The 25,651-nt window shown below is 45.7% G+C and overlaps 1 protein-coding gene across 1 annotated transcript in view; it reads right to left on the reverse strand.

The window, feature by feature from the left end:
* Positions 1 to 25,651, reverse strand: part of IHO1 (interactor of HORMAD1 1) — a 209,533-nt gene that overhangs the window by 75,916 nt on the left and 107,966 nt on the right. The window contains exon 3 of the mRNA XM_069646184.1: positions 6,975 to 7,129. Within this exon, the coding sequence (XP_069502285.1) occupies positions 6,975 to 7,129 (155 nt within the window). The remainder of the gene's footprint in view (positions 1 to 6,974; positions 7,130 to 25,651) is intronic.

A 25,651-nucleotide genomic window follows, 5' to 3' on the forward strand; every position in this document is an offset into this window, starting at 1 on the left:
AATTCTTGGGATTCATATTATCACCTGGCGGAGTGCGTATGGATTCAAAGAAGGTCGATGCAGTTCTCAAATGGCCATCACCATCCTCCGTAAAAGGTGTGAAAAGCATGTTAGGCTTCGCTAACTTTTACCGCAGGTTTATCCCCGAATTCTCTCGAATAGTCCAGCCCATCACTGCCTTGTTAAAGAAAAACAAACGTTTTGAATGGTCTACCGAGGCGGAACAAGCTTTCTAGGATTTGAAGACTAAATTTATCTCTGCACCAATCTTAAAACACCCTCGCCCCGAACTCCCCTACATCGTGGAAACTGATGCTTCAAGCCTTGCCATGGGGGCAGTTCTATCACAAAAGGACCCGGTAACCAATCAGTTGCATCCCGTGGCATTTTGGTCCTGCAAATTCTCGCCTCCTGAAATCAATTACACGATTACTGACAAGGAACTTCTGGCTATCAAGTCTGCCTTTAAGGCTTGGCGGCATTATCTGCTGGGGGCCCGACACACCGTTACTGTGATTACGGATCACCGAAACCTGCAATATTTGAAAACCGCAAAAGCCCAATCCTCTAGACAACTCCGTTGGGCATTATTCTTTGCCGAGTTTGACTTCATAATTACCTATCGACCTGGTACAAGGAACGGTAAAGCTGATGCCCTTTCTCGGATGGGAGTGGAAGCACACTTGATCAACCCTAAACCTGTACCAATCATTCCCGAACAAAGAATTCTGGGTGTAATCGCCACAGAATCCATAGAGGAAGTTAAGGATAAAGCCAGGCAACTTGTAACTCCAGCAGACATACAGAATTGGCATCTGCAGGGAAAGGACTTTGCAGTAAAGGGCAACTTATTGTATTTCCAAGAACGATTATACCTACCCAGCACAGATTTACAGAAAAAAGTAATCTCTTGTTATCACGATTCTTTAATGGAAGGACATCCCGGTATGGCCAAGACCTCAGAAAAGATCAAGCGCTACTTCTGGTGGCCGTCTTGGAAAAAAGATATCAGAGACTTTATAATGTCCTGTGGAGTATGCACCCAAAACAAGAGTCAAAAGGAAAGACCAGCAGGCCTCTTACGCCCTATTGACATCCCACCTCGCCCTTGGCATTCGCTTTCTATGGACTTCATCACCGATCTACCTCCATGCTCCGGATACAATACGATTCTAGTAATCGTGGACTTATTCTCCAAGATGGCGCATTTCATTCCGCTCAAAGGCTTGCCAACAGCAGCAACTCTGGCCCGAGAATTTCTCGAAAACATCGTCCGACTGCACGGTTTTCCTTCGGTTCTAATTTCGGATCGAGGTAGTCAATTTATTTCTCATTTTTGGCGAAGTTGCTGTCGGTCGGCTCACATTGATGTGAGACTATCGACCAGTCACCACCCTCAGACCGACGGACAAACCGAGAGGACAATCAAACTCTGGAACAGTATTTACGCTGCATGCTGCAACAAACTGAAAAAACTTGGAAAGACATCCTTTGGATAGCCGAATATGCCTACAATAACTCTGTCCATTCGGGAACTGGGAAAACCCCGTTTTTTCTTTTGTACGGCAGTCACCCTCGAACCTCGGAGTTGGATCCCCTCCAAGATCTTGAAACACCAGCAGTAGACTACCTGCATTCTACAATCACCCAAGCCTTTAAGGAAGCTGTTTCTCACCTTCAAAGGGCTAAAGAACAATACAAGAAAGGAGCAGATCAACATCGGAAGGAAGCCCCTCAATATCAAGTAGGGGATCAAGTCTGGTTATCCACCAAATATCTACCTCTAAAAGGGCCACGCACATTCAACCCAAGATACCTTCGTCCCTATTCCATCACTACCATAGTAAACCCAGTAGCGGTCAAGTTGGACTTGCCCCCGCACATGAAGATACATCCGGTCTTCCACGTCTCTCTATTAAAAACCGTGCAACCTCAAACCCGACTAACTAAATCTCCAAAAGCTATCCTAGTTGATGGAGAACTCGAGTTTGAAGTCAAAAGCATTCTGGACTCCAAGATCTCCAAATCTAAACTATTTTACCTAATTGACTGGAAGGGCTACGGCCCCCAAGAGAGATCCTGGGAACCTGCTGAATATGTCCACGCTCCTCGCCTAATCAAAAGATTTCACCGAACATTTCCTGACAAGCCAAAACCCCCGGAGAAGCCCGGCTTGGGAGGGGCCTTGAGGGGGGGTACTGTCATGATCTCTGCTTCCAAAAGGTCAGGGTTTTCCCAACTCCCTTGGAAGCAGATCCATAACCCAGGTTCCGAGTGCCAACCAGTCCCAATTGGGACCTTTTGGACCCAGTCCTGGCGCCAGTGGCACCAGGCTCATAAATATGCCCAGTCCCAGTGCTGGAAGCGCCGGGCTCATAATGCTTGGGTGGACTTACCTGCAGCAGACCATGCTGCTTACTTGCCTGCCAGTTGAGCCTCTGATCCTCTTCTGTTTGGAACTACTTTTCCTGTTGGGTGGGGCAGGAGCCACTCCCTAGATTCAGAACACTGGAACTCTTCTGGAAAGCAGGAACTCTTTTCTTACCTAGGCGTGGCTGTGGAAGGAGACACCTAAGCACTACAGGAGGCTATTTAAACCACACCCGATGGATGAATCTTGCTTTGCGTTATTCTGCATCCTCTGCAGCAGAACGCTCATCGTGTCTTCTGCATCTGATCCTGGGCCTAAGGAAAAAGGCTTACCATCCTGAATCCAGTCTTCAGCAACACCTATAAAGACAAGAAAGAACAGGTTAGCATTACGGTCTTCAGTGACAGCTCTTCACTTACCTGGTCCATCGGCTGTCACCAACGCCTCGCGCTGCATTCCGGCATCTGAAAGACAAAAGCTTACCATCTCTTTGCACGCTCCGGAGGCCTTCGGCGCTGCATCCCGCATCTGAAAGACAAAACAAGGTGCGTTTAAAGACATTGGGGAACTTTAATACTCACATGCCATTACTCCTTTCCACATCTAACCCAGTGGGTATTCCGGCACCCTGCAGCCGCTCCGAACTTGTACCTGCAAAATAAAAAGACAGTTAGAGCGCATCGTGAAGCAGGCAACAAGCGCTTACTTACGTGCTTCCAGGCGCTTCTATTCATCACAGGGGCTCCATCTTCAACTCACTTCAGCCCGTCATCCGCCATCGCCGGAACCCTGCAAAACAAGAAACATCATTACTAAAGACTTTAAAGACATTAGAATTACTCGAAACTTACCGTTCGTGCAGTAAACGACGGACAGCAGTCCTCTGAAGTCAATAGGCCTGCTCCCCTTATCCAGTGAAGAAACTGGTTACAGCACCCTGCCCCGAGGCAGATGGAGAGCACGGCGTTCACTTACCTAAGGTGAGAGCGTTAACCTTTGGGGTTCTACAGGAGAAGAGAAAGGGAAGAAGAGAGAGACATTCAATAACCCAGTTCCTTAATCCCATATTTTCTATCTGCAGACATCTTACCCTTCAAGTCAGACATACAGTGCACAGCGGTCCAGCCCAAAGAGCCAGCCGTGTGTTACACATCACCTTTGAAGATACGGTATACGCCCAGTCAAGACCGGCGCCTCTACGGGAATCAGGTGAGCGTTACAGGTACTGTGTGGCCTAGAATGTTTCTGTGATATCGTAACGGCCAAACTAGCCTTAGAAGAAAGGACCTTGGCACTGCCGCTGACGGAGGGATTATGGTCCAACCCCTCACTCTGTGCCCCTCAACAGAACTGGTGTCTCCGCAAGAGCGGGAACGATGAGGAACACACCTCACCGACAAGACCTTAACAGGCCTCTCAGAACTGTTGGTCACCTTAGCCTCTAAATAACAGGCCTTGGACCCTCGTCCGGTAAAAGGCCCCGCACGAGGGGCCTCAAACTTTTGTTCGGTGTCAACAACCTCTACCGAGGTCTCAGGGCGTACCCCGGTGACTTTACGGGAAGCCCCAACCAAGGAGACCTCGGAGCAAGCTCCAGTACCCGATGCCTCAGTAGAACTGGGCCCACAAATAGCCTACACAGGAGGGGCCTCGGAATGCAATCCGGTCTCAATAGGCCCCTTACGGATGCCCTCGGAGAAAACTCCAGTAGAAACTTTAGGCCTAGAAGGCACCTCACTGCAAGCCGCGATAATAGAGCTTTTGATGCTCCTACCGGACCGGGAAGACCCCGGAAAGGACTCCCCCGGCCCTATAAACTAAAGAACTCACTAGGCGTTTCTTTTTTTCATCGATGAAAGTTTGAAAATGAGCCAGAGGATACGTTGAAACACCTCCTCCAACCGCTCCATACGACGTTAAAGCACATGGACCGAAAGGGAGTCGCAATAAAAACACAAGTCCCACCGGTGGTCCGGACCCAAACACTCTAAGCACAGAGGATGGGGATCTGCCCTAGCGAAGCGTCGCTGACAAGAAGAACAATTTGGAAAGTCTAGCTGAAACGGAATAGACGGATTACCACGCGGCCGCTAAGCCAGAGCAAGAGAGGAGGAACTGGAAGGAAAAAAATCTTCCGAAGATGCAAGTGCGTCCCGTCCCGATCAGGCGGAGAAAAGGACTGATGGGCGATGCGCTGGGCGGAGCTAATATGGGCGGGGTTACGGCCGCGTGCAGTGCCCCATGTAAAAAGAGAGGAAGGACACATTTTTGAAAAATTTGATGCTTTTTACAAAGTACTCCGGTCCCGTCCCACAGGACGGAGGAATGCCCCATAAGTATGGAGGAAAGGGGACGGGACATAGGAGTATTAGAGTTACACAAAGGTTTAGCATTACGTTTAGCTGAGACACCTGTCTTGAGGCTACAGGCTATGAAAACAGCATAGGCATTTCCCAGGCTCTGTAACACTCTTCAATACTTCCCTCTCTCCCTGAGTAGAGACATGCCTCTTTGGCAGATTAAACAGTCATTCACATTATCTAGGATTTCATAGTGTCCCAACACTTGTTTCTTGTCTCCTTGGCTGCTGTTAATATAAGGGTCATGCATTGGTTCCCCTAGAAACACCTATCAGAATGCCGCACCTGAGAGCTTTAGATCTTCTGATTGAGGGTCCCGCAAACATGGTGAACTGGACCTCAGGGTATGTTCGACTTATGCATTACTCTTTCAGCACATCTCCAAATGGCCCTAGGACACAATCTCTAAATCTTAACTTTGGCTGTTATTCTGTACCCTTCTCTACCATTACAGACCTCTCTGATCCAGGCCCAAAAAAAGCTGTTGCTCTCCCTGTTCCTCTTCTTTCTCCCATCTCTTCTTTCTCACGTCTAAGTGTTGTTCATCCACGCCTTCAGCTCTGTTGCCTTCTTTCTGTTAGTGATTATCCTTCTTCTCTTTGTCTCTCCCTGTGCCAATTCATACCTTGCCCTCTCATTTCTCTTCTCTATCGTATCCTTCTCTTTTTTAAATTATGGCTCCATTCATCTCCTATCGGTATTATATTTCTCCTTTCCTCCACCCACTCTCTGTTCTCTCTCTTGCTCTTACCCACCCTCTTCTCTCCACTTTATTTCTCCTTCTGACTGGTCTTGCTCTGCCTTCTCTATGCCATCTTCTCTCCAGTTTTCCTCTTCCTATTCACCTACCTCCCTCTCTCTCCTTTCCTCTGTATGTCCTTCTCTCAATTATTTCACCTTTTCCTCCCAACCATCTCTTCTCCTTCTCTTTCTATTCTCCACTTACTAACTCACCACACTCCTGTCTGCACTTGTTTCTCCTGCTTCAAACTCTTACACTTCCTTGTTGCTGTGGTGCACTTATATACTTGTGCAGTGGCAAGACTGATGCTCATGAGTGTGAGATTGCTGACAGATGTGTGCATGTTATGCATGAACAGAGGGAATGGACAAGCACTGAACGTACGACCGAGCTTTGTGCTGTGGACTGCCCTTGCCGCTCCGCTTCCTATAGTGACAAAGGAACATTTTACCATTCTGAATTTAGTCAGCAAATTCCATGATGGAGACGGTGGGTCTCCTAACTACAGTTTCTCCCCACCTCTGATCTAGTCCTGTACCCATGGGACAACGTGGCTTTAGTATAATACCTGTATGCCCAATGTCATGTTTCTGTAAAGTAGCTAGACACATAATATCTACTAATCGTCTTAATAAAACAGATGAATGCAGGTCTGAAAGCTTCCTGGGAGACAGGGTTGTGCAGAACATCTACAAACCAGGCTAGGTATGGGTGGTGAACTTGGAAAATCAGTCACATACCACCTACCTCTGGGGCCAATTCCAAAGTGAGTAGGTGGTGGTCCCAGGCCCTCATGTTTGCCCCAACACCAGCCTTCCATGTGTGCTCTTGTTAGAGTACATGGCTTAGAAAGGTCTGCAAAGCTGCCTTATCTCAAATTACAGTGAACTGGAGCCCTTTACAATCAGGGATGTTCTGTGACTTGTAAAATTCAAGAATGAAACAACCCATCTTGCGATGGAAGCCATGGAAGCTAGATGTCCCAGATTATTCAGACACTAGGTAACATTTGCTCTCTTTACTGTTCTATTTTAGGATGGATCTTGACATTAAAAAATCTCTTGACAGTTTAGGTACTTGTGAGTCTCTCAACTTAGACTTGCTTGATGATGAACAGTACTCATAATGATGCAGATGTTTGAACCACAGAATGAAGACTGCTGATTGGAGTTCTGAATGTCCAATGGACAAGCCTAGCTTAGCCAGTAGCCTGCTTCCCTTCCTATTGTAAATTCTCACACACATAATTTTTTTTCACATGGGACACCCCTCAATAGTATGAAATTCAGGAAGGCAATTAAAGCATAACACATAATCATCCTTCTTTGTCTTTGAACAATGAGAAGGAGGCCGATTGTATTCCCATTAAAACGGCTTTATTCAGTATCTTAATTTATAGCTGTATTACAATATTAACATGTATATGAGGAAACTCATTCTTCTTCAGCACTTGCACCTGCCACATGATAATGCTAACATTCTTGAATTCAATCGTCCATACCTGTCATGCTTGTCTTTAGCTTTTTTCTTATCCTCTTCAAACTGCTCTAAAATAGATTTCGATTTTCCAGCAAAATGCAGAGGTCCCTTTTCTTTTGAATCTCCAGAAAATAGATATGGCTTTGATTGATATTTCAGAAAAATGCTGGGATCACTCTGGTATACAAGACAAGGCAAAAAGATGAATGAGAAATATTATATTATAAATAATGGTAACATGCCATTGTATACTGGGCGCTGCTCTTAAGGTCTAAGTTGCATATTATGACAAGTCAAAATCACTGGGCCTCATTACAGAAAATGTGTTATTGATACCGCCATTGGTAATTAGTAATTACCACAACTGGCGCAGCACCACCCATTACAGAACGGGAAAATACCATCCTTCAGTAAAATCCACCCTGCTGGATTTTCACCAGTAGAAAGAATTCTGTCGACTGTAAATATATTGCTGCTAGCATTAATTACATTTCCATGGGTACTCTCAATTATCAAACAAAATGGTAGCCAACTGTGCTAGAAATTTAATCCCTACATAGGATCAGCTCAGAGCTAGTTTTAAAACGTTCAAACCCACAACCAGCTGCCATAAACTGAAGCATTTGATGTGTGTGGCCACTGAACACTCAGGTAATTATGTAGAAGTGATTTGTGCTACAGGGGTCTAATCCCTGCTCTTGAAATGTAAAAATATTATGGCTGTCAATTAATGTTTAGCGAAAGTGCGGCTATATTTACTGCTAGCAGTGTTTAACTATGTAATTACTAGAAAATAATGTTTTAAATTTGTCTATATTGTAGGGGTTACAACAGTGATAATTAATGCATATGATATTTCCATATGACCACCGTTACTCGATGTGCAATAGTAGTGTTAGCAGAACAGAAATTTATTGCTGGCAATAACCCAAAAATATTAACAGACATACAATATTTTGCTAAATAGATCTATATGTATATAATTTTAGATTATTGTCAAATTGCACTGAAAACAAAGCAATGTATTCATAGTTGATACCACCAGTATTAGAGATTTCATAGGATCACTGAAAGGTACATCTTTTACAAAGTAACACAACCCTAAATTCCTAATGGAAAATTAAATACATATAGTATTCAGTGAAACAACTTTGTTAAAGGGACGTTATGGTTAAGTTGTAGTAAAAAAACCAATGAAATACAGTGAAAGAACATTGTTAAAGGGATGTTATGGATAAGTTACTCTAATAAAAACCTATCAAATTCAGTGAAAAATCTTTGTTAAAAGGAAGTTATGGTTAGAAGTAAAATCGGAAAACCCAAGAAATGTCCAAGTTATGGTAAGATACGCAACCATAACCTGCACCACCACTGTGCACTGCTAACAGTAACACCCAGGACATCAAAGATGACATCACAAATGACATCATCTGCAGGTGATGGCTGAAGGGCGCATGTGACTCTATGAAAGATACCAGTGCTGGAGAAGAACAAGTTACTTCTTACCTTGTAACGTTCTTTCGATGGGATGTTCCTCCGACGTATTCCTTATCTTTGATAATTCGTCTACAGCTTGCTGGCCTTGGAATTCTTTTTTTTCCAGTAGAGGGTGCCGCGCGTCGACATCCGCCGAGTCGATGTCCCTCGACGGCCACCGTATCAGCGCCGACGTCACCATGCCCATAAATAGCTGCGCGCGGCGTCCTTTGCTCAGTTCCGTTTTGTAGTATAAGAAAAGTCATGCCTGAATTGGTTATTGACCTTGAAGGAGCATAAGCTACAACCGCAAGGGAAGTATTACTGCAGGGATGGATGGGAGGGGCGATAAGGAATATGTCGGAGGAACATCCCATCGAAAGAACAATACAAGGTAAGAAGTAACTTGTTCTTCGAAGGGATTGTGTCCTCCGACGTATTCCTCATCTTAGATAGGCTCCCATAGCAGTATTCTATTATTGGAGGAGGGAGTATTGACTTCACGCTGTCTTCTATTGATGAATAGAATGCAGTACAGACCTTCCAAACCTAGTCTCTTGGCTGGAGGAGGAATCCAAATTGTAAAAACGTGTAAAGGTATGGACAGACGACCATGTAGCGGCCGCACAGATGTCTTTAACCGGCATGCCTCTTTTGAGGGCCGATGAAGCTGCAATACCTCTGGTAGAATGAGCCCTAAGGTTTTGAGGGGGCTCTTTCCCTGCCAGTTTATAACATTCCAGAATGGCTCTGCTTAGTTATTGGTAACCCCAGCTTGTGACCTGCGTAACCTACAAACAGCTGGTCTGCCTGTCTTATCCTGGCTAGTCTACTGATGTAAAAACTTAAAGCCCTTCTAGGGTCTAGCCTGTGTAGAGGATAGAAAGATGGTAGGGTAATCTTCTGAGTGATATGGAATTCAGAAACCACCTTTGGGAGGAAATTAGGCTTCACTTGCAGGACAACTTTGTCTTTGTGAAATATTGTGTGAGGGGGTTTACAAGAAAGAGCTTGTAATTCGCTCACCCTTCTAGCAGATATAAGTGCTATTAATAAAACAGTTTTAAGGGTAAGGAATCTTAACGAACAAGAATGGAGTGGTTCGAAAGGTGTGCCCATCAGGAAAGTTAGTACTAAGTTTAAATCCCATAGGGAAACATTGGTTAACCCCTTTAGAAACTGTATTACCAAGGGTAATTTGAAATAGGATGGTTCTTCCGCAGTGCGCTTAACGATGGATAGCGCTGCGAGATAGCCCTTAATGGTGCCAACTTGAAGGCCTGAATTTGCCAAATATAGTAGGAAGGACAAAACCATTGGTGTACCACATGAAAAAGGGTCGATATTCTGTTCTCTACACCAGCTGCAAAATCTGTTCCAACGGCAGCGGTATAAAGACTTAGTTGCTGGCCTCCTTGCCGAAAGCAACACCTCCTTAACATCATCAGGGAGGTCCCAATCCTTGTACCTCAGCCTTTCAGAAGCCAAGCGTGAAGGTTGAGGGTTTTGATGTCTGGATGGAGAACCTGACCTCCCTTCTGTGAGAGTAGGTTCTATCTGAGTGGAAGTCGAATTGGAGGGCAGATGGACAAGTCTAGAAGGTCCGGGTACCACGTTCTCCTGGCCCAATCCGGGGCAATTAGGATCATGGTTCTCCGGAATCTTCTCAACCTCCTGATCATTTGAGGAATGACAGGGACCGGTGGGAACGCGTACAGAAGCGGAAACTCCCAGTCCACTATGAACGCATCTCCCAGAGCTCCTCTCGGGGGAAATTCCCTTGAGCAGAACAGGTCGCATTTCCTGTTTAGGCTGGTGGCGAACAGATCTACCTGAGGGGTTCCCCAAAGGGCAAAGATCTCTTGAAGGACTTCCTGAGCTAGCTCCCACTCGTGGGAGACTGTGCTCTGCCTGCTCAGAGCGTCCGCTGTCAAGTTCTTCTCTCCGGCTAGGTGAACTGCCGATAGAGAGATTCCTTCTTGGATTGCCCAAAACCAGAGCTGCATCGCCTCTCTGCACCGGGGTAGTGATCCTACGCCTCCTCTTTTGTTGAGGTAATGCATGGCCACCGTGTTGTCCGTCATTATCAGGACGTTCTTCCCTTGTACAGCTGGCAGGAACGCCTTCAGCGCAAGTCTGATGGCTCTCAGCTCTAACAGGTTGATATGTAGTCTGGACTCCGATGGAGACCAACGACCACTGATGGTCAAGTCGTTGGCGTGGGCTCCCCAACCCGTGAGTGAGGCATCCGTGACTACTGTTATCTCCGGCCAGGGTTGCCAAAACTGTTCTCCTTTCAGAATGTTCTCCTGACAGGCCCACCACTGAAGGTCTCGAGCTACTCTGTCGGGAACCTGAAGAAGATCTGTCATTCTCCCTGAGAATTGTGACCACTGAGTCCTCAGTGCCCACTGGAGGGATCTCATTCTCAGGCGAGCCTCTGGCACTAGGAAAATGCAGGATGCCATGAGGCCTAGCAACCTCAAAAAGTCAAAGGCTGGGAGACGTTGGGCATGTTGGAACTTGGTAACCATCTGTAGAATATCTTGAGCCCTCACCTCTGGTGGCAAGGCTTTTCCCAGGGAAGTGTCCAGGATCGCTCCTATGAACTGGAGTCTCTGCGATGGTATCATTTGTGACTTCTTTAAATTGAGGGAGAAGCCCAGTCTGTGAAAGAAGTGGCACACGTGATTTAGCTGGATCTGTGCTTGTTCCGAAGAAACAGCCCTGATCAACCAATCGTCCAGGTAGGGGTAGACGTGAATCCCTTCCCTCCTTAGACTTGCCGCCACTACCGACATTAACTTGGTGAAGACCCTCGGGGTGGAGGTCAGCCCAAATGGCAGCACTCGAAATTGATAGTGAGAGTTGCCAATTGCGAACCTCAGGTATTTCCTGTGTTTGAGATGGATAGGCACATGGAAATAAGCGTCCTGAAGGTCCAGAGATACCAACCAGTCCTGGAACTGAAGGGCCTGGAGGATGTGAGAAAGAGTGACCATCTTGAATTTGTCTTTCCTGAGGAATTTGTTCAATTCTCGCAAGTCCAAGATGGGTCTCAGTCCTCCGTCTTTCTTCGGAATGAGAAAGTAAGGGGAGTACCAGCCCTTGTTCCTCTCCGCTACAGGTACCGGTTCTATGGCACCTTTCTCTAGCAGGTCCAAAATTTCCTGCAAGAGGAGCAGATCTGGAGCTTTCTGAGAGCTGATCCCCGGTGGATGACTCTGAGGTATACGTAGGAAAGGCAGGCAGTAACCTTGGGCAACTGTTTCCAATGCCCAAGCATCTGACGTGATAGCCTGCCATACCGCCAGATGTTGAGTCAACCTGCCTCCTACAGGTGTCCTGTGAGGGAAGTCCTCCGAGTGGTTTTGGGGCGGCTGATGCAGATGCCAATGGTAAAGAGGCACCTGCTGTTGCTGCGGCTTTTGAATATCTACCCCGTCCACCTCGGGTAGTTCTTCTTTGTCCCCTTCGAGCCGGTCGTCCTCTACCTCTTCCGAATGCGGAGTAGAAGCGAAAGGACTTGCCCCTCGCAGAGGTTCCTGTGGGACGAAAAGGAGTCTGACGGATTGCAGCTCCTAGGGATTTTGCTGCTGCTTTTGAAGTTTGCAGTTTCTCTAAACTGTCATCCGCCTTTTTCCCCAACAAAGAAGAGCCATCGAATGGCATGTTCAAGAGCCTGGCTTGCACATCTGGGGCAAAACCAGACTTTCTCAACCAAGCGAATCTCCTGGTTGATGTACTTGCCGCCATTGCTCTGCTGATACTGTCAGCCGAATCAATGCCCGTCTGGGGGGATTCGCACATAGCGTCTTTACCGTCCTGTAAAATATTCAGGGACGCATCCCTCTCTTCTCCCTCCGGGATGCAGTCAGCCGCTGTAGAAGCACACTCCCAAAGTGTATGGCTGAACCTAGCAAGGTTGCAAGTAGCATTCACAGATTTTAACGACATGCTACATGCTGAAAAGACTTTCTTTGCCATAGCATCATATTTTTTATCGTCCCTGTCCTGTGGGACGGTAGGATAAGCCGTCTTGACATCGGTAGAGGATGCTGCCTGTACCACCAGCCTTTCTGGGGATGGGTGTTTAGACAAAAACTCCGGGTCTGTAGAGGATACCCTGTACTTTGTAGACAGTTTTTTATTTACTGCTGGTATGACATCTGGGGTTTCCCAGTTTGTCATGATCTTCCTCTGAAGAGCTTTATGAAAAGGCACCACAGGATCCTCCTGTGGGCCTTTGTCAAGAATATCCGTGAGGTCATCTTGTTGGAAAGATTGTGAAGGTGCAGACCACCCCATAAACTCTGTGATCCTGGCCATTAAGGCTCTATAGGGGGTTTCAGCATGTTCCCCCGGGTCTGGTCTAGCAAACTCCACCTCAGGGGAGGTGTCTAACCCACTTGCCTCATGTAAGGAATCATGAAGATCCTTTAACCTGCGTTCTTCAGAGGAAAATTCCTCTCTAATTGGGGTTACAGGTCCCTGCAGCTCAAATGTGTCTTCCTGTTCAGACAATTCACCCTCTTCCAATATTGAGGACATAGTCCTCAATTGTTCTGAACTCATAAAGGGTGTAAACCCCATTTCCAAGGCTGTGAGTGCCGAACTTGTCATAATCGGCCTCGAAAACGTCGATGTTGTCGACGCCGACGTCGAAGGCTTCGAGCGTGGCGTCGAAAACAAAGGCGGAGGCCTCGAAGACCTCGACAGAATTGGGATTCTACTCGACGATCTCGAAGCCATCGATGTCGAGGACCTGGGGATAGACACTGGGTGTGTCGTAACCGTGACTTTTCTTGGCGTCGAGTCGACAGACTCGTGTGTCGAAGGTCCCTTCGACAACGGTGTCGAAGACATCGACCTTGACGGAACCCTCGTCGACGGCGTCGACGGAACCTTCGAGGAAGGTTTGGAGGTCATAGTCCTACACGAGGGTTCGAGACGCGCTCGAGTGGTTTCCTTCGCTGGGTACTGCGACTCGCGGCGTTTTTGACCTTCGGGTCTTTCGACCAGAGCATCGCTCTCGGCAGTCTTCGAGGGGGTCGAGGCCGCTTTCTCGAAGACGCTCATCATATTTTTGCGGAATTCCTCCCATTCAGCCCGGGAACTATGTTTCGTGGGGCAAGGGATTCTTTTTGGCGAAACAGAGGAAGAGGAAGACGGAGAAGGGGATCTTCGACGTCTCATCTTCGAGTGCTTTGATCTCGAGGAGTGATGGGACCCACTCCGAGACCTGGAGCGCGAATGGTGACGAGGAGACAAGTGTCTCGACTTCGTCGACGAAGAAGAAGCTTTAAAAGTCTTACCTTTCTCCAGCTTCCCCCTACGCTCCTTCAGGGCCTTGGCTGTCATGGACATACAGTCCTCGCACTCTGAACAATGGTGTTCAGCTCCCAAACACCACAGACAAACTCTGTGAGGGTCAGTCAGTGACATCTTTTTTCCACAATCTCGGCATTTTTTGAAGCCGGATCGAGGAGTTGTCGGTTCCGACGAGGAAACCATCGAGTACGGATCGAATAACTCGAGGTAAATAGGATTAATCTGACAAGAACTGAGCAACAGTATTCCGAGGCACTGAGTAAGCGCGGAAAAACGGAACTGAGCAACGGACGCTGCGCGCGGCCTTTATAGGCAGGATGACGTCGATACGGCGGCTGTCGAGGGACATCGACTCGGAGGACGTCGACGCGCAGCGCCCTCTAGAAAAATTTTCCAAGGCCAGCAGAGCTGGAAGGAGATATCTAAGGTGAGGAATACGTCGGAGGACACAATCCCTTCGAATTAGGCTTCACCTGTAGGACAACTTTGTCCTTGTGGAAAATTGTATGTGGGGGTTTACAGGAGAGAGTTTGTAGCTCGTTCACCGTCCTAGCAGATGTTAGCGCTACCAATAGGACAGTTTTAAGTGTGAGAAATCTCAGCAAACAAGAGTGAAGTGGTTCGAAAGGAGTGCCCATTAGGAAGTTTAAGACTAAATTTAAGTCCCATAAGGGAACCTGGAATGGTTTTGGAGGATAAACATTAGTCAATCCCTTGAGAAATTGTAACACTAGAGGTAGTTTGAAATAGGATGGTTCCTCCGCAGTGCGCTTGAAGATTGAAAGCGCTGCGAGATAGCCTTTTACAGTGCCAACTTGAAGGCCTGAGTTTGCCAAGTAAAGTAGAAACGATAACACTGTTGGTGTACCACATGAAAAAGGGTCGATATTCTCTTCTCTACACCAGCTGCGAAATTTGTTCCAACGGCAGCGGTATAAAGACTTTGTTGCTGGCCTTCTGGCCGAAAGCAACACCTCCATGACATCATCAGGGAGGTCCCAATCCTTGTACCTCACCCTTTCAGAAGCCAAGCGTGAAGGTGGAGGGTTCTGATGTCTGGATGGAGAACCTGACCTCCCTTCTGCGAGAGAAGATTCTCTTTGAGTGGAAGACGGATTGGAGGGCAGATGGATATATCTAGAAGGTCCGGGTACGACGTTCTCCTGGCCCAGTCTGGGGCAATTAGGATCATGGTTTTCCGGAATCTTCTCAACCTCCTGATCATTTGAGGAATAACAGGGACTGGTGGAAACGCGTAGAGGAGTGGAAACTCCCAGTCCACTACGAACGCGTCTCCTAGAGCTCCTCTCGGGGGAAATTCCCTTGAACAGAACAGATCGCACTTCCTGTTGGTCCTTGTGGCGAACAGATCCACCTGAGGGGTTCCCCAAAGGCGAAGATCTCTTGAAGGACTTCCTGAGCTAGCTCCCACTCGTGGGAGACTGTGCTCTGCCTGCTCAGAGTGTCCGCTGTCAAGTTCTTCTCTCCGGCTAAGTGGACTGCCGATAGAGAGATTCCTTCCTGAATTGCCCAAAACCAGAGCTGCATTGCCTCTCTGCATAGTGGCAGTGATCCTACGCCTCCTCTTTTGTTGAGGTAGTGCATGGCCACCGTGTTGTCCATCATTATCAGGACATTTTTTCCCTATACTGATGGCAGGAAAGCTTTCAGCGCTAGTCTGATCGCTCTCAGCTCCAATAGGTTGATGTGTAGTCTGGACTCTGATGGAGACCAACGACCGCTGATGGTCAAGTCGTTGGCATGGGCTCCCCACCCCGTGAGTGAGGCGTCTGTGACTGCTGTTATCTCCGGCCATGGTTGCCAAAACAGTTCTCCTTTCAAGATGTTCTCTGAATAGGCCCACCATTGAAGGTTGCGGGCTACCTTGTCTGGAATCCGGAGGAGATCTGTCATTCTCCCTGAGAATTGCGACCACTGAGTTCTCAGTGCCCACTGAAGGGATCTCATTCTCAGGCGAGCCTCTGGCACAAGGAAGATGCAGGATGCCATGAGGCCTAGCAACCTCAAAAAGTCGAAGGCTGGGAGAAGTTGGGCATTTTGAAACCTGTTGGCCATCTGCAGAATATATTGAGCCCTCACCTCTGGTGGCGAGGCTTTTCCCAGGGAAGTGTCGAGGACCACTCCAATGAACTGGAGTCTCTGTGATGGTATCATCTGTGACTTCTTTAAATTGAGGGAGAAGCCCAGTTTGTGAAGGAAGTGGCAGACATAATCTAGCTGGATCTGAGCTTGTTCCGAAGATACAGCCCTGATCAGCCAATCGTCCAGGTAGCGTTAGACGTGAATCCCTTCCCTCCTTAGACTCGCAGCCACTACCGACATTAGCTTGGTGAAGACCCTCGGGGCGGAGGTCAGTCCAAATGGCAGAACTCGAAATTGATGAGAGTCGCCAATTGCAAACCTCAGGTATTTCCTGTGTTTGAGATGGATAGGCACATGGAAATAAGCATCCTGAAGGTCCAGGGATACCAGCCAGTCTTGGAGCTGGAGGGCCTGAGGATCTGAGAGATAGTTACCATCTTGAACTTGTCCTTCCTGAGGAACTTATTCAATTCTCGTAAGTCCAGGATGGGTCTCAGTCCTCCGTCCTTCTTCGGTATGAGAAAGTAGGGGGGAGTACCAGCCCTTGTTCCTGTCCGCTACAGGTACCGGTTCTATGGCACCTTTCTCCAGCAGGTCTATAATTTCCTGCAAGAGGAGCGGATCTGGAACTTTTAGAGAGATGTGCCCCGGTTGATGACTCTGAGGGACGTGTAGAAAGGGTAGGCAGTAACCCTGGGCAACTGTCTCCAATGCCCAAGCATCTGACGTTATAGCCTGCCATTCCGTCAGATGGTGAGTTAACCTGCCCCCTACAGGTGTCTTGTGTGGAAAGACCTCAGAGTGGTTTGGGGGCGGCTGATGCAGATGCCGAGGGTTAAAAGGCACCTGCTGCTGCTGCGGCCTTAGAACTTTTGACCCGTCCACCTCGGGTGCATCTCCTTTGGCCTCTTTGAGCAGGCTGTCCTCTGCCTTTCCCGAATGCGGAATAATAACAAAAGGACTTTCCTCTTCCAGCGGTTCCTGAGGGGCGAAAAGGATTTTGGCGGATTGCAGCTCCTAACGATTTTGCTGCTGCTTTAGATGTTTGCAACTTTTCCAGACTGTCATCAGCCTTCTTTCCGAATAATGAAGAGCCGTCAAAGGGCATATTCAAAAGTCTGGCCTGTACATCTGGAGCAAAGCCAGACTTTCGCAACCACGCATGCCTGCGGATTGTTGTACTTGCCGCCATGGCCCTGCTGATACTGTCAGCGTTATCGATGCCAGTTTGAAGTGACTTGCACATGGCTTCTTTGCCATATTTAATAATGTTAAGGAAGGCTTCCTTTTCCTCTCCTTCGGGTATGCAGTCAGCCGCTGATGAAGTACACTCCCACAGTGTGTGACTGAACCTGGCGAGCGTACAGGTGGCGTTGATGGACTTCAACTCCATACTACAAGCAGAGAAGACTTTCTTCGCCATAGAATCGTACCTCTTGTCATCTCTATCCTGTGGGACAATAGGGTAAGCGGTCCTACTGCTAGATGAAGTTGCCGCTTGGACCAACAGGCTCTCTGGAGTCGGGTGTTTTGATAAGTATTCAGGGTCAGCAGCAGCTAGCCTATATTTGGCTGACAATCTTTTATTGACCGCAGGGATAACTTCAGGAGTTTCCCAATTAGATGTAATTTTCCTTTGATCCTCCTGTGGACCTTTGTCTAATATGTCTGTCAGGTCATCCTGTTAAAAAACAGGCGAAGGCACAGACCAACCCATAAATTCAATAATTCTTGCCATAAGGGTTCTTTAGGGTGTTTCGCCATGTTCACCTGGGTCTGGCTTAACAAATTCCACTTCTGGGGAAGTGTCCAGCCCACTTGCCTCATGTAGTGACTCCTGTAGGTCCTTCAACCTTCTTTCCTCAGAGGTGAAATCCTCTGAAACAGGCAGTGTGGTCCTCTGCAACCCAAAGGTTTCCTGGTTAGAATCTTCCCCCTCTTCATAAATTGAAGATAGTCCAGGGTACTCTGACCTCTGAAATGGTGTAAAACCCATCTCTAAGGCAGAAGGAGCCAAACTCGTCATTATTGGGCGAGAAACCGTCGATGTCGTCGACGCCGATGTGACAGGCTTCGAAGGCGCCGAGAACGGCGTCGAAAAAACTGGAAGAGGTCTCGAAGAACTCAAGAGGATCGGGATCCTACTCAAGGATGTCGATGACGGTCTCAGAGGCCCTTGGAATCACCGTTGGCTGTGGAGTAGCCTTGGTCTTTTCTTTCATCGGCGTCGATGTCGGCGTCGACGATGGCGTCGAGTTGATTGACCGATGCATCGAAGAACCCTTCGACAACGGCGTCGATGGCGCCAATCCATGCGTCGAAGGATTCTTCGACGACGGCGTCGAAGATGGTGCCTTCTTACGCGATGGCTCATGGCGCTCTCGGGTGGAATGTTTCGCCGGGTGCAGCGACTCGCGGCGTTTTGATTTTTTGGGTTTTTCACCCGGGATATCACCCTCAGCTGTCTTCGAGGGGGTCGAGGCCGCTTTCTCGAAGACGCTTAACATTTTCTTTCTGAATTCCTCCCAATCAGCCTGAGAGCTGTGTTTTGTGGCCAGGAGACCCTTTCTGGGGAAACAGAAGACGATGAGGAAGGGGATCTTCGACGTCTCTTCTTTGAGTGTCTTGAGCTCGACGAATGGTGGGAGCTACTTCGAGATCTAGAATGGCAATGTTTTCGACGGCGAGGAGACGAATGCCTCGACTCAGCCGAAGAAACTTTCAAGGAGGTTTTGACTGACTTACCTCTCTCGAGCTTCCCCTTGCGCTCCTTCATGGACATGCAGTCCTCACACTCCGAACAATGGTGCTCGGCTTTCAAGCACCACAAGCAGACCCTGTGTGGGTCCGTTATCGACATTTTTTTTCCTGCAGTCTCGGTATTTCTTGAAGCCGGATCGCGGCGTCGTCGGTTCCGATGAAGATGCCATCGAGAACGAGTTGGTATTTATTCGAGTAGATATAGAGGGTTATTCTGACTGAACTGAGCAATGACGTTCCGAGGCCCCACGAAGCGCGGAAAAACGGAACTGAGCAACAGACGCCGCGCGCAGCTATTTATGGGCACGGTGGCCGTCGAGGGACATCGACTCAGCGGACGTCGACGCGCGGCATCCTCTACTGGAAAATAAAATTCCGAGGCCAGCAAGCTGGAGACGAATTATCAAAGATAAGGAATACATCGGAGGACACAATCCCTACGAAAATGGAGTTACTGGTAAGAAACATACTCCTTCTCCAGCAATCCATCTTTCATAGATTCACATGCTATTAACAGATTTTGTAGCGGTATACACACATAATGGTGGTAAGAAACAGAAAAAAGGCATATCTCATTTAAAGAGACGCTGCATGACTGCCCTCCTTGTTCTTGCGTCAGAAGCATGTTGCTCCTGGAGGTAGTAATGTCTTGTGAACGTTTGTGGGACCACCCAGGTGGCTGCCTGACAAATGTCGTTTAGGGTCACTCCGGACCATGTCGCAGCTGAAGCTGCCGTAGCCCTGTTGGAGTGGGCGCTAGCAGACCCAGTGAGTGGCTTGTTTGCTTTAACATGGCAGAAGGAGATGGTGGAGGATATCCACCTGGCAATCCCGTTTAGAGCTAGCTTTCCCCTTGTTTGGAGTTCCATATGTGAGAAAAAAGTTGTGTGGAGGCTCTTGAGTTCTGTGAATGTAATTTGTGAGTGCTCTTTTAACGTCCAAAGAATACAATGCAATTTCTGCTGCCGTTTTCAATGCTTGGAAGAACACTTGGAGTGTAATTGAAGAAAACTTATGAAAGATTGAAGGTATCTTTGGAATCAAATGTGGATTGGTTGTGAGGACAACCCTGTGTTTGTAGAATCGTAGGTACGGTTTGGATATCATGAGGGCTTGCAGCTCCAAAACTCTTCTTGCCGATGTAATGGCTACCAGGAATGCAACCTTCCAAAAAAGGAACTTTATCAGAGCTGTTGTCAGTGGCTTGAACAGTGATTTCATGAGCCCAGCCAGGACCACATTGAGACTCAATTGTGGCAAAAATGTGTTCATCGGTGGAAAAGATCTCAAAACGCCCCTCTAAAAATGGTTTATTAGGCGACTGCTGAAAAAAGGCATTTTTCTCATTTCTTTGTTGTATCTTGAGAAGGCCGTCAGATGCACTTTAATGGAAGTGTGAGAGTACCCCTTCTACTAAAGATAGAAGGTATGGAAGAATAGCTTCTGGTCAAACCTTGTCCATTTACTCTGGTAGGAGCGATTTGTGGCTGGAGCTTACGCTGCCTTTAGAATGTCTGCTCATTCACGTGGGATATTCATTTGAAACATTCTCTCAAGCCTTGAGCCATGCACTTTTTGGGTTGTGGTGTAGCACCTTGCCATGGTTCTGTGAGGTGATTGTGGGCGGTTGCGCACTTGATCCGGTTGCCCCCTGACAAGTGTCAGAGGTCGGAGTACCACGTCTGCCTCGGCCAATTGGATGCTATGAGAAGGCCCCTGCACGGCTACGTTTGTATCACCTGGACCACTTTTGTGTTGAGTGGGAACGGCGGGAAGGCATATGCAAATGGGTCTGTCCGACTAAAGATAATGACCCAGTCCCCACCTCATTCATAATGTGGTGCATAGAACTCGCTTGAACAAAAATTATTTCGAATTCGTAGGTGATTTCTTTCAACAAATAGAGGGAACGGCAATGGGAGCCACTACGGACCCCAGCCTGGTGAATGTCTACGTTGAAATGTTTGAAAAACAATATATTTATGCATCTAACCCTTATAGCCAATGTATAAAGATCTGGTCTAGATATATTGATGATATTTTAGTCATCTGGACAGGAACATTGGAAACAGCCAACAAATTCCTTGTATGGTTGAATCAACAAAATCGCCATTTAAAATGTACTATGACAGTTAATAATTAATCGACCAACTTCCTTGATTTCACTATTTTTCACGAGGAGGGAGAACTATTGGTAAAACCCTACCACAAAAAAACTGATCGAAACTCCCTACTACACTACCAAAGTCATCACATCAAACATCTGAAAGATAATTTGCCCTTTGGCCAATTTTTAAGGTTAAAAAGAAACAGCAGTAAAAAAGATGTCTTATGAAGACGAGACAAACATACTTATGGCTAAACTGAAAAAGAGGGGCTACCCAAAGAAATTAGTAAAAAAAGGCAGCAAAAAGATCTTTTAATAGTAATAGAGAAGCTATTAGAAGATAAGACAAAAAAAATGAAAAGTGATAGAATAATGTGCGTAAACACCTTCACTAATCAGAGTTTAGTGATACGCAACATTATTCAAAAACACTGGAAGATCTTCAATACAGCAACATCAAAGCTGCCATCTCCTATTTATGCCTATAAAAAAACAACATCTATAGGTAACTGCATTAGTAGTATTAAGCTGAAAACAAGAAAACTCCCTACCAAAAACATCACTGTGCTATGGGGTCCTGAGCCAATTAAGGGACATCACCCATGTGGAAAATGTGGAGTATGTAAAATGACTGGAAAAACTAAAGAAATAGATATAGGTACTAATAAGAAATGGGTACAAAAAAGTTTATCAAATTGCAATACAGATCATGTTATCTACATGATCAGAGGCCCCTGTGGACTAATATACATAGGAAAAAAAAATAGGAAGATAAAGACCTGTACAATAGAACACAGGAGCTGTTTGAAAAATAAAACACTACAAGAACCAATGGTTAAACACTTTATGGAAAAAAATCATGGTCATGAAGAGATTAACTGGACAGTATTGCTACGGGTAAAAGGAGAGAACCAAAATATAAGAAATAATAAACTATTTCAAAAGGAGCAGGAACTTATCTACAAGACACAAAGCAATACTAAAGGTCTCAGTGAAGCCACTGAATGGCAAAAGATAACATTAACTAAGAACTTATCATTGAGAACATATACATCCTTAATCAGCTACACTCATAATACAGATATACCTACTGACCTTCTAAGGATCATTGAAGAGCACTATAAAAAACACATGATAGTATAGATAAAAACTATCAAAACTCTTAATTCCAGAATGTGAATGTATACTAGTATATAGAGAAACAAAACAGAGTTTCATAGATCCACCTAGTATAAGACTAAAGGATCAGGGTAAGTGCCTTTCCAAGAGTGTATCACTTTAACAACTATTACTTTATTCTGACTCCACTGTGAAAAGTAAAATTGAATTCATTAACTTAATAACCTATGGAAATTAATTACCACACAGAATGGTTATAACCCATGGCGTAGATATCTAACAACCTTTAATCTATCGAGATCCACAGGAATAGTGAGAATGTTTAATGCTACTTTCTATGGAAATACTAATACAACACTGGATCATGCCGTTCCAATACAATATTTAATTCAAGATACACATGATAATTCATTATATAAAAAGGAAACCAATAAAATCTATTACTAATACTAATAATATTAATAATACTAGGTTAAAACGAGGTTAAACAGATGTACGAAAAAAAGGTTTTACCCATTGATTGCGATACCAATAACTAACCGTTAAAAACAGTGCTACATTTACCATAGCGTTTATTTAAACTTTTCAAGACCGTTTTAACGATGGCGGTTATATACACACTTTCTGTCAGTGTAAGCGCTTTTGACAAAATAGAAGATGTCAAATTCAGGAGCACTATAGAGTTATGCAGCGTAAATATAACACCAACAGCAAGACACTGTTTGCAAATCAAAGGCCCCTCCATTTACAGAGACTTGGAAGAAGCAAACTTTACAGAAGCATCGATATCCCGGGAGACGAGGAGCTAATCTCCAAAAAAGTAAGTCCCAGACCCAATGTAGCCGACTCGACATTTACGTAGTTAATGTCAGATTCACCCTTATCTCTATGAATCTATACAGTGGGTATTCCATATCTGTTTTATAGATGATACTATGGACTCTATACAGATAAAACTTTCCCCTACATAAGAATCCAGTCGAAATGTAGTATGACATGCGCTCATATTCAAGGGACATGTATAATAGATACATACAGATACTCTATGAATTAATAACCTATACGCATTAGGTTTGCATTTTAAAAGATAATAATAGAATATGAGTAAAAGTCTATTAAACAACATCTTCGATATTCACTGTCCCCCTTTTTGAACTACGAACGGGAGAAATCGCTTTCAACACCACATTAAAGAACAAATGGAGAAATTACCAGATTAAGGACACCAAACGTCCCTATTGATACACCTACCCTTATCAACACCAAAATAATTCAAAATCAAACTACATATGGGTAAGTAAGGCAATATAGAGAATGGTGCAATTTGGAATGGGGATTGAGTGGGGTGGGCCACAATAAGAGATCACCAGCAGCTAACGCAGATTTAAATGCACATTTCTAGAAGCTACTGATGGAGCATACTAATTTAAAGTTATTCTGAGAAGTTCCACATAATTGGATATCTCCGCACAACCGCATCCACTAACAATATCAGGTAATTAAACCGTTGATATTAGTTAGCTAGCCAATCGAGACTTAATTGGTAATTTGAACAATTATAGCTCATACCAGTGTTTATTTATTTCAACAGTTGAAGGACTCAATGCTGATATCATAAAAGGAAGATTAAAACAGAACCTTTGAATAGCCAAGTGACCATCACCCTTTCTCCTGACGATTATTACTCATTAATGATAGCGAACAGAAACATGTTGAGTTATACCCTGTATATAGAAATGTAGTAGGGATAACAGAAATATGGTTGCAAATCATATCAATCTTGTTAAGAACTAGAGATTTCACTTATTTCTCAACTAACTCACTCTCATTTAGAAGAGGTCCATCAATAGGAAAAAGCAATGTCACAGACTATTTTTTAAAATAGTTTTTAAGGGAATTACTGCATGAACTAATCAAGATATTATGGTTGTATTTTTAGATAATGTGTTTAATAAAATTGATGTATTTGTCTAAACTTAGAGTTTGATTCTCTGAACTGTTGAAATGTCTATTTACCTTTACAATGAATTGAGATTTTATACTGTCCACCACTGCAGTCGGTGCGTGAGCTTCTGTGTGATCCGCACTTTGTCCTCACACAACCCTGTTCTTTGCGCCCAGTTGGTTGCTCGGAACTCTTGTAGTAGGTGCATTTTGAGCCTGCAGTTTGGTATGAAAGGAATGCAGGAAGATATTTTCCCCTGTAATGCTATGCATTTCCTTAAGGTGAAATGTATTCTTGGTTTTAATTGAGGTTACCAATGACTGGAGTGTATGCAGTCTGTTCCAAGAGGGACGCACTAGAGCCTCATATGTTGCAAATTGGGCTCCTTGAAAAACCAGGGTTTTGGATGGATGCAGAGAGAATTTGTCGAAGTGTATCTCGAATTCGAGATGCTGGAACAAGTGCTTGGTTTCTGAAAGCAACGTGCGTGCCTTTATGAAGTTTGGTGCTCGTACTAACCAGTCGTCGAGATATGGGTATATGTGCTGTCCTCTTCTTCAGGCATTTGTTGAACGTTCTGGGGCTGACTTTAACCTTAACGGGAGCACCCACAACTGATAGTGCTGCTTTCCTATTGCAAACCACAAGTACTTTTGATATTTTGCATGAATTGGTAAGTGGAAGTAGGCGTCTTTTAGATCGAATGACGTGAGGATGTCATTTGGTTGCACTGCTCTTATGGTTTTTTGAAGAGTAACCATTTTGAACCGCAGCTTTTTGATAAATGTGTTTAGCTTTCACAGTATTGGGCCAGTATTGGGCGCCAGGTTGTTTCACTACGAAGTGCCGGGAGTAAATCCCCTAGCCCCATTGATTGTTTGGTACTTTTCAAATGGTGTTTTAACACCTTTAGGTGTGAGACAGAATTGTTGTTCGGGGAAAATTTCGTGGTTGCTTGTTGACTTCTGTTTGGTGGCCGTATTGGAGCACCTGTAACACCCACTTGTCGTTTGTTATATTGTGCCAGTGGTGCAAGTGGTGTGATAGTCTTCCCCCCACTGGCGTTGACCTGGCTGTGCAGTCAGGCACATGCTTTTGTCCTGTCCCTTTGGGAGCCAATGGATCTGTTTCGCTGCTGCTGCTGCTTGTAGTCTCTTTGCAGCTGATACCTTTTGGAATGTTTCTTGTATCCCTGGGAGTATTGTGATGATCGCCAGTATGCTTTCGAGCGTCTGGTGTTTGAGGAGTAGGTAGATCTTTCTGCTGCTCCTCAAAGGTGTGAAAGGAGGGCTTATTTTGCAGCGTGGTTAGTAACTTGACTGTATTAGTGTAAGCTTTTAGTGTCTTAAGTGCTTCATCGATTTTAGGGCCGAAGAGATTTTCACCTTCATAAGGCCCTTTTTGTTGCACTTCCACCCTGAGGTCGGTGCATCCTAGCTACCACTGTCAGTGTTAGAACAACCCCATTATTGATCTGTTTGAAGCCTGATTTTGTCCAAATCGCCAGCGATATTTATGCTGTGGGTTGCTTCCTCTCCTTCCTTTAGTATAGCAAGCACTTCTGTGTGCTTTTCCTCCGGTAAGTGCTCTAGTAGTGGTGTTAGTCGGTGCCACATTTCCCGGTCATATCTTGATGTTATTACCAGCGCATTTGCTGCTTTGACTGTGGTAGTTCCAATGGTAAATATCGTCCTTCCTAGAGCATCTATCTTGCGGCCTTCAGGCTCTGAAGTTGTTGTACACTTAGGTGTGTGAGCGTGCACCTTCCTGGTCGCTGCGGATACTATGGCCTCCGGTGACGGTTGTGAAGTCAGGCACTTATGGGTGGTATCTGGTTCATTACATTTCTTTTTGCAGC

This window comes from Ambystoma mexicanum, chromosome 2p, assembly GCF_040938575.1.
Source record: "Ambystoma mexicanum isolate Mex_15411 chromosome 2p, UKY_AmexF1_1, whole genome shotgun sequence".
In the NCBI taxonomy this organism is placed as follows: Eukaryota; Metazoa; Chordata; class Amphibia; order Caudata; family Ambystomatidae; genus Ambystoma; species Ambystoma mexicanum.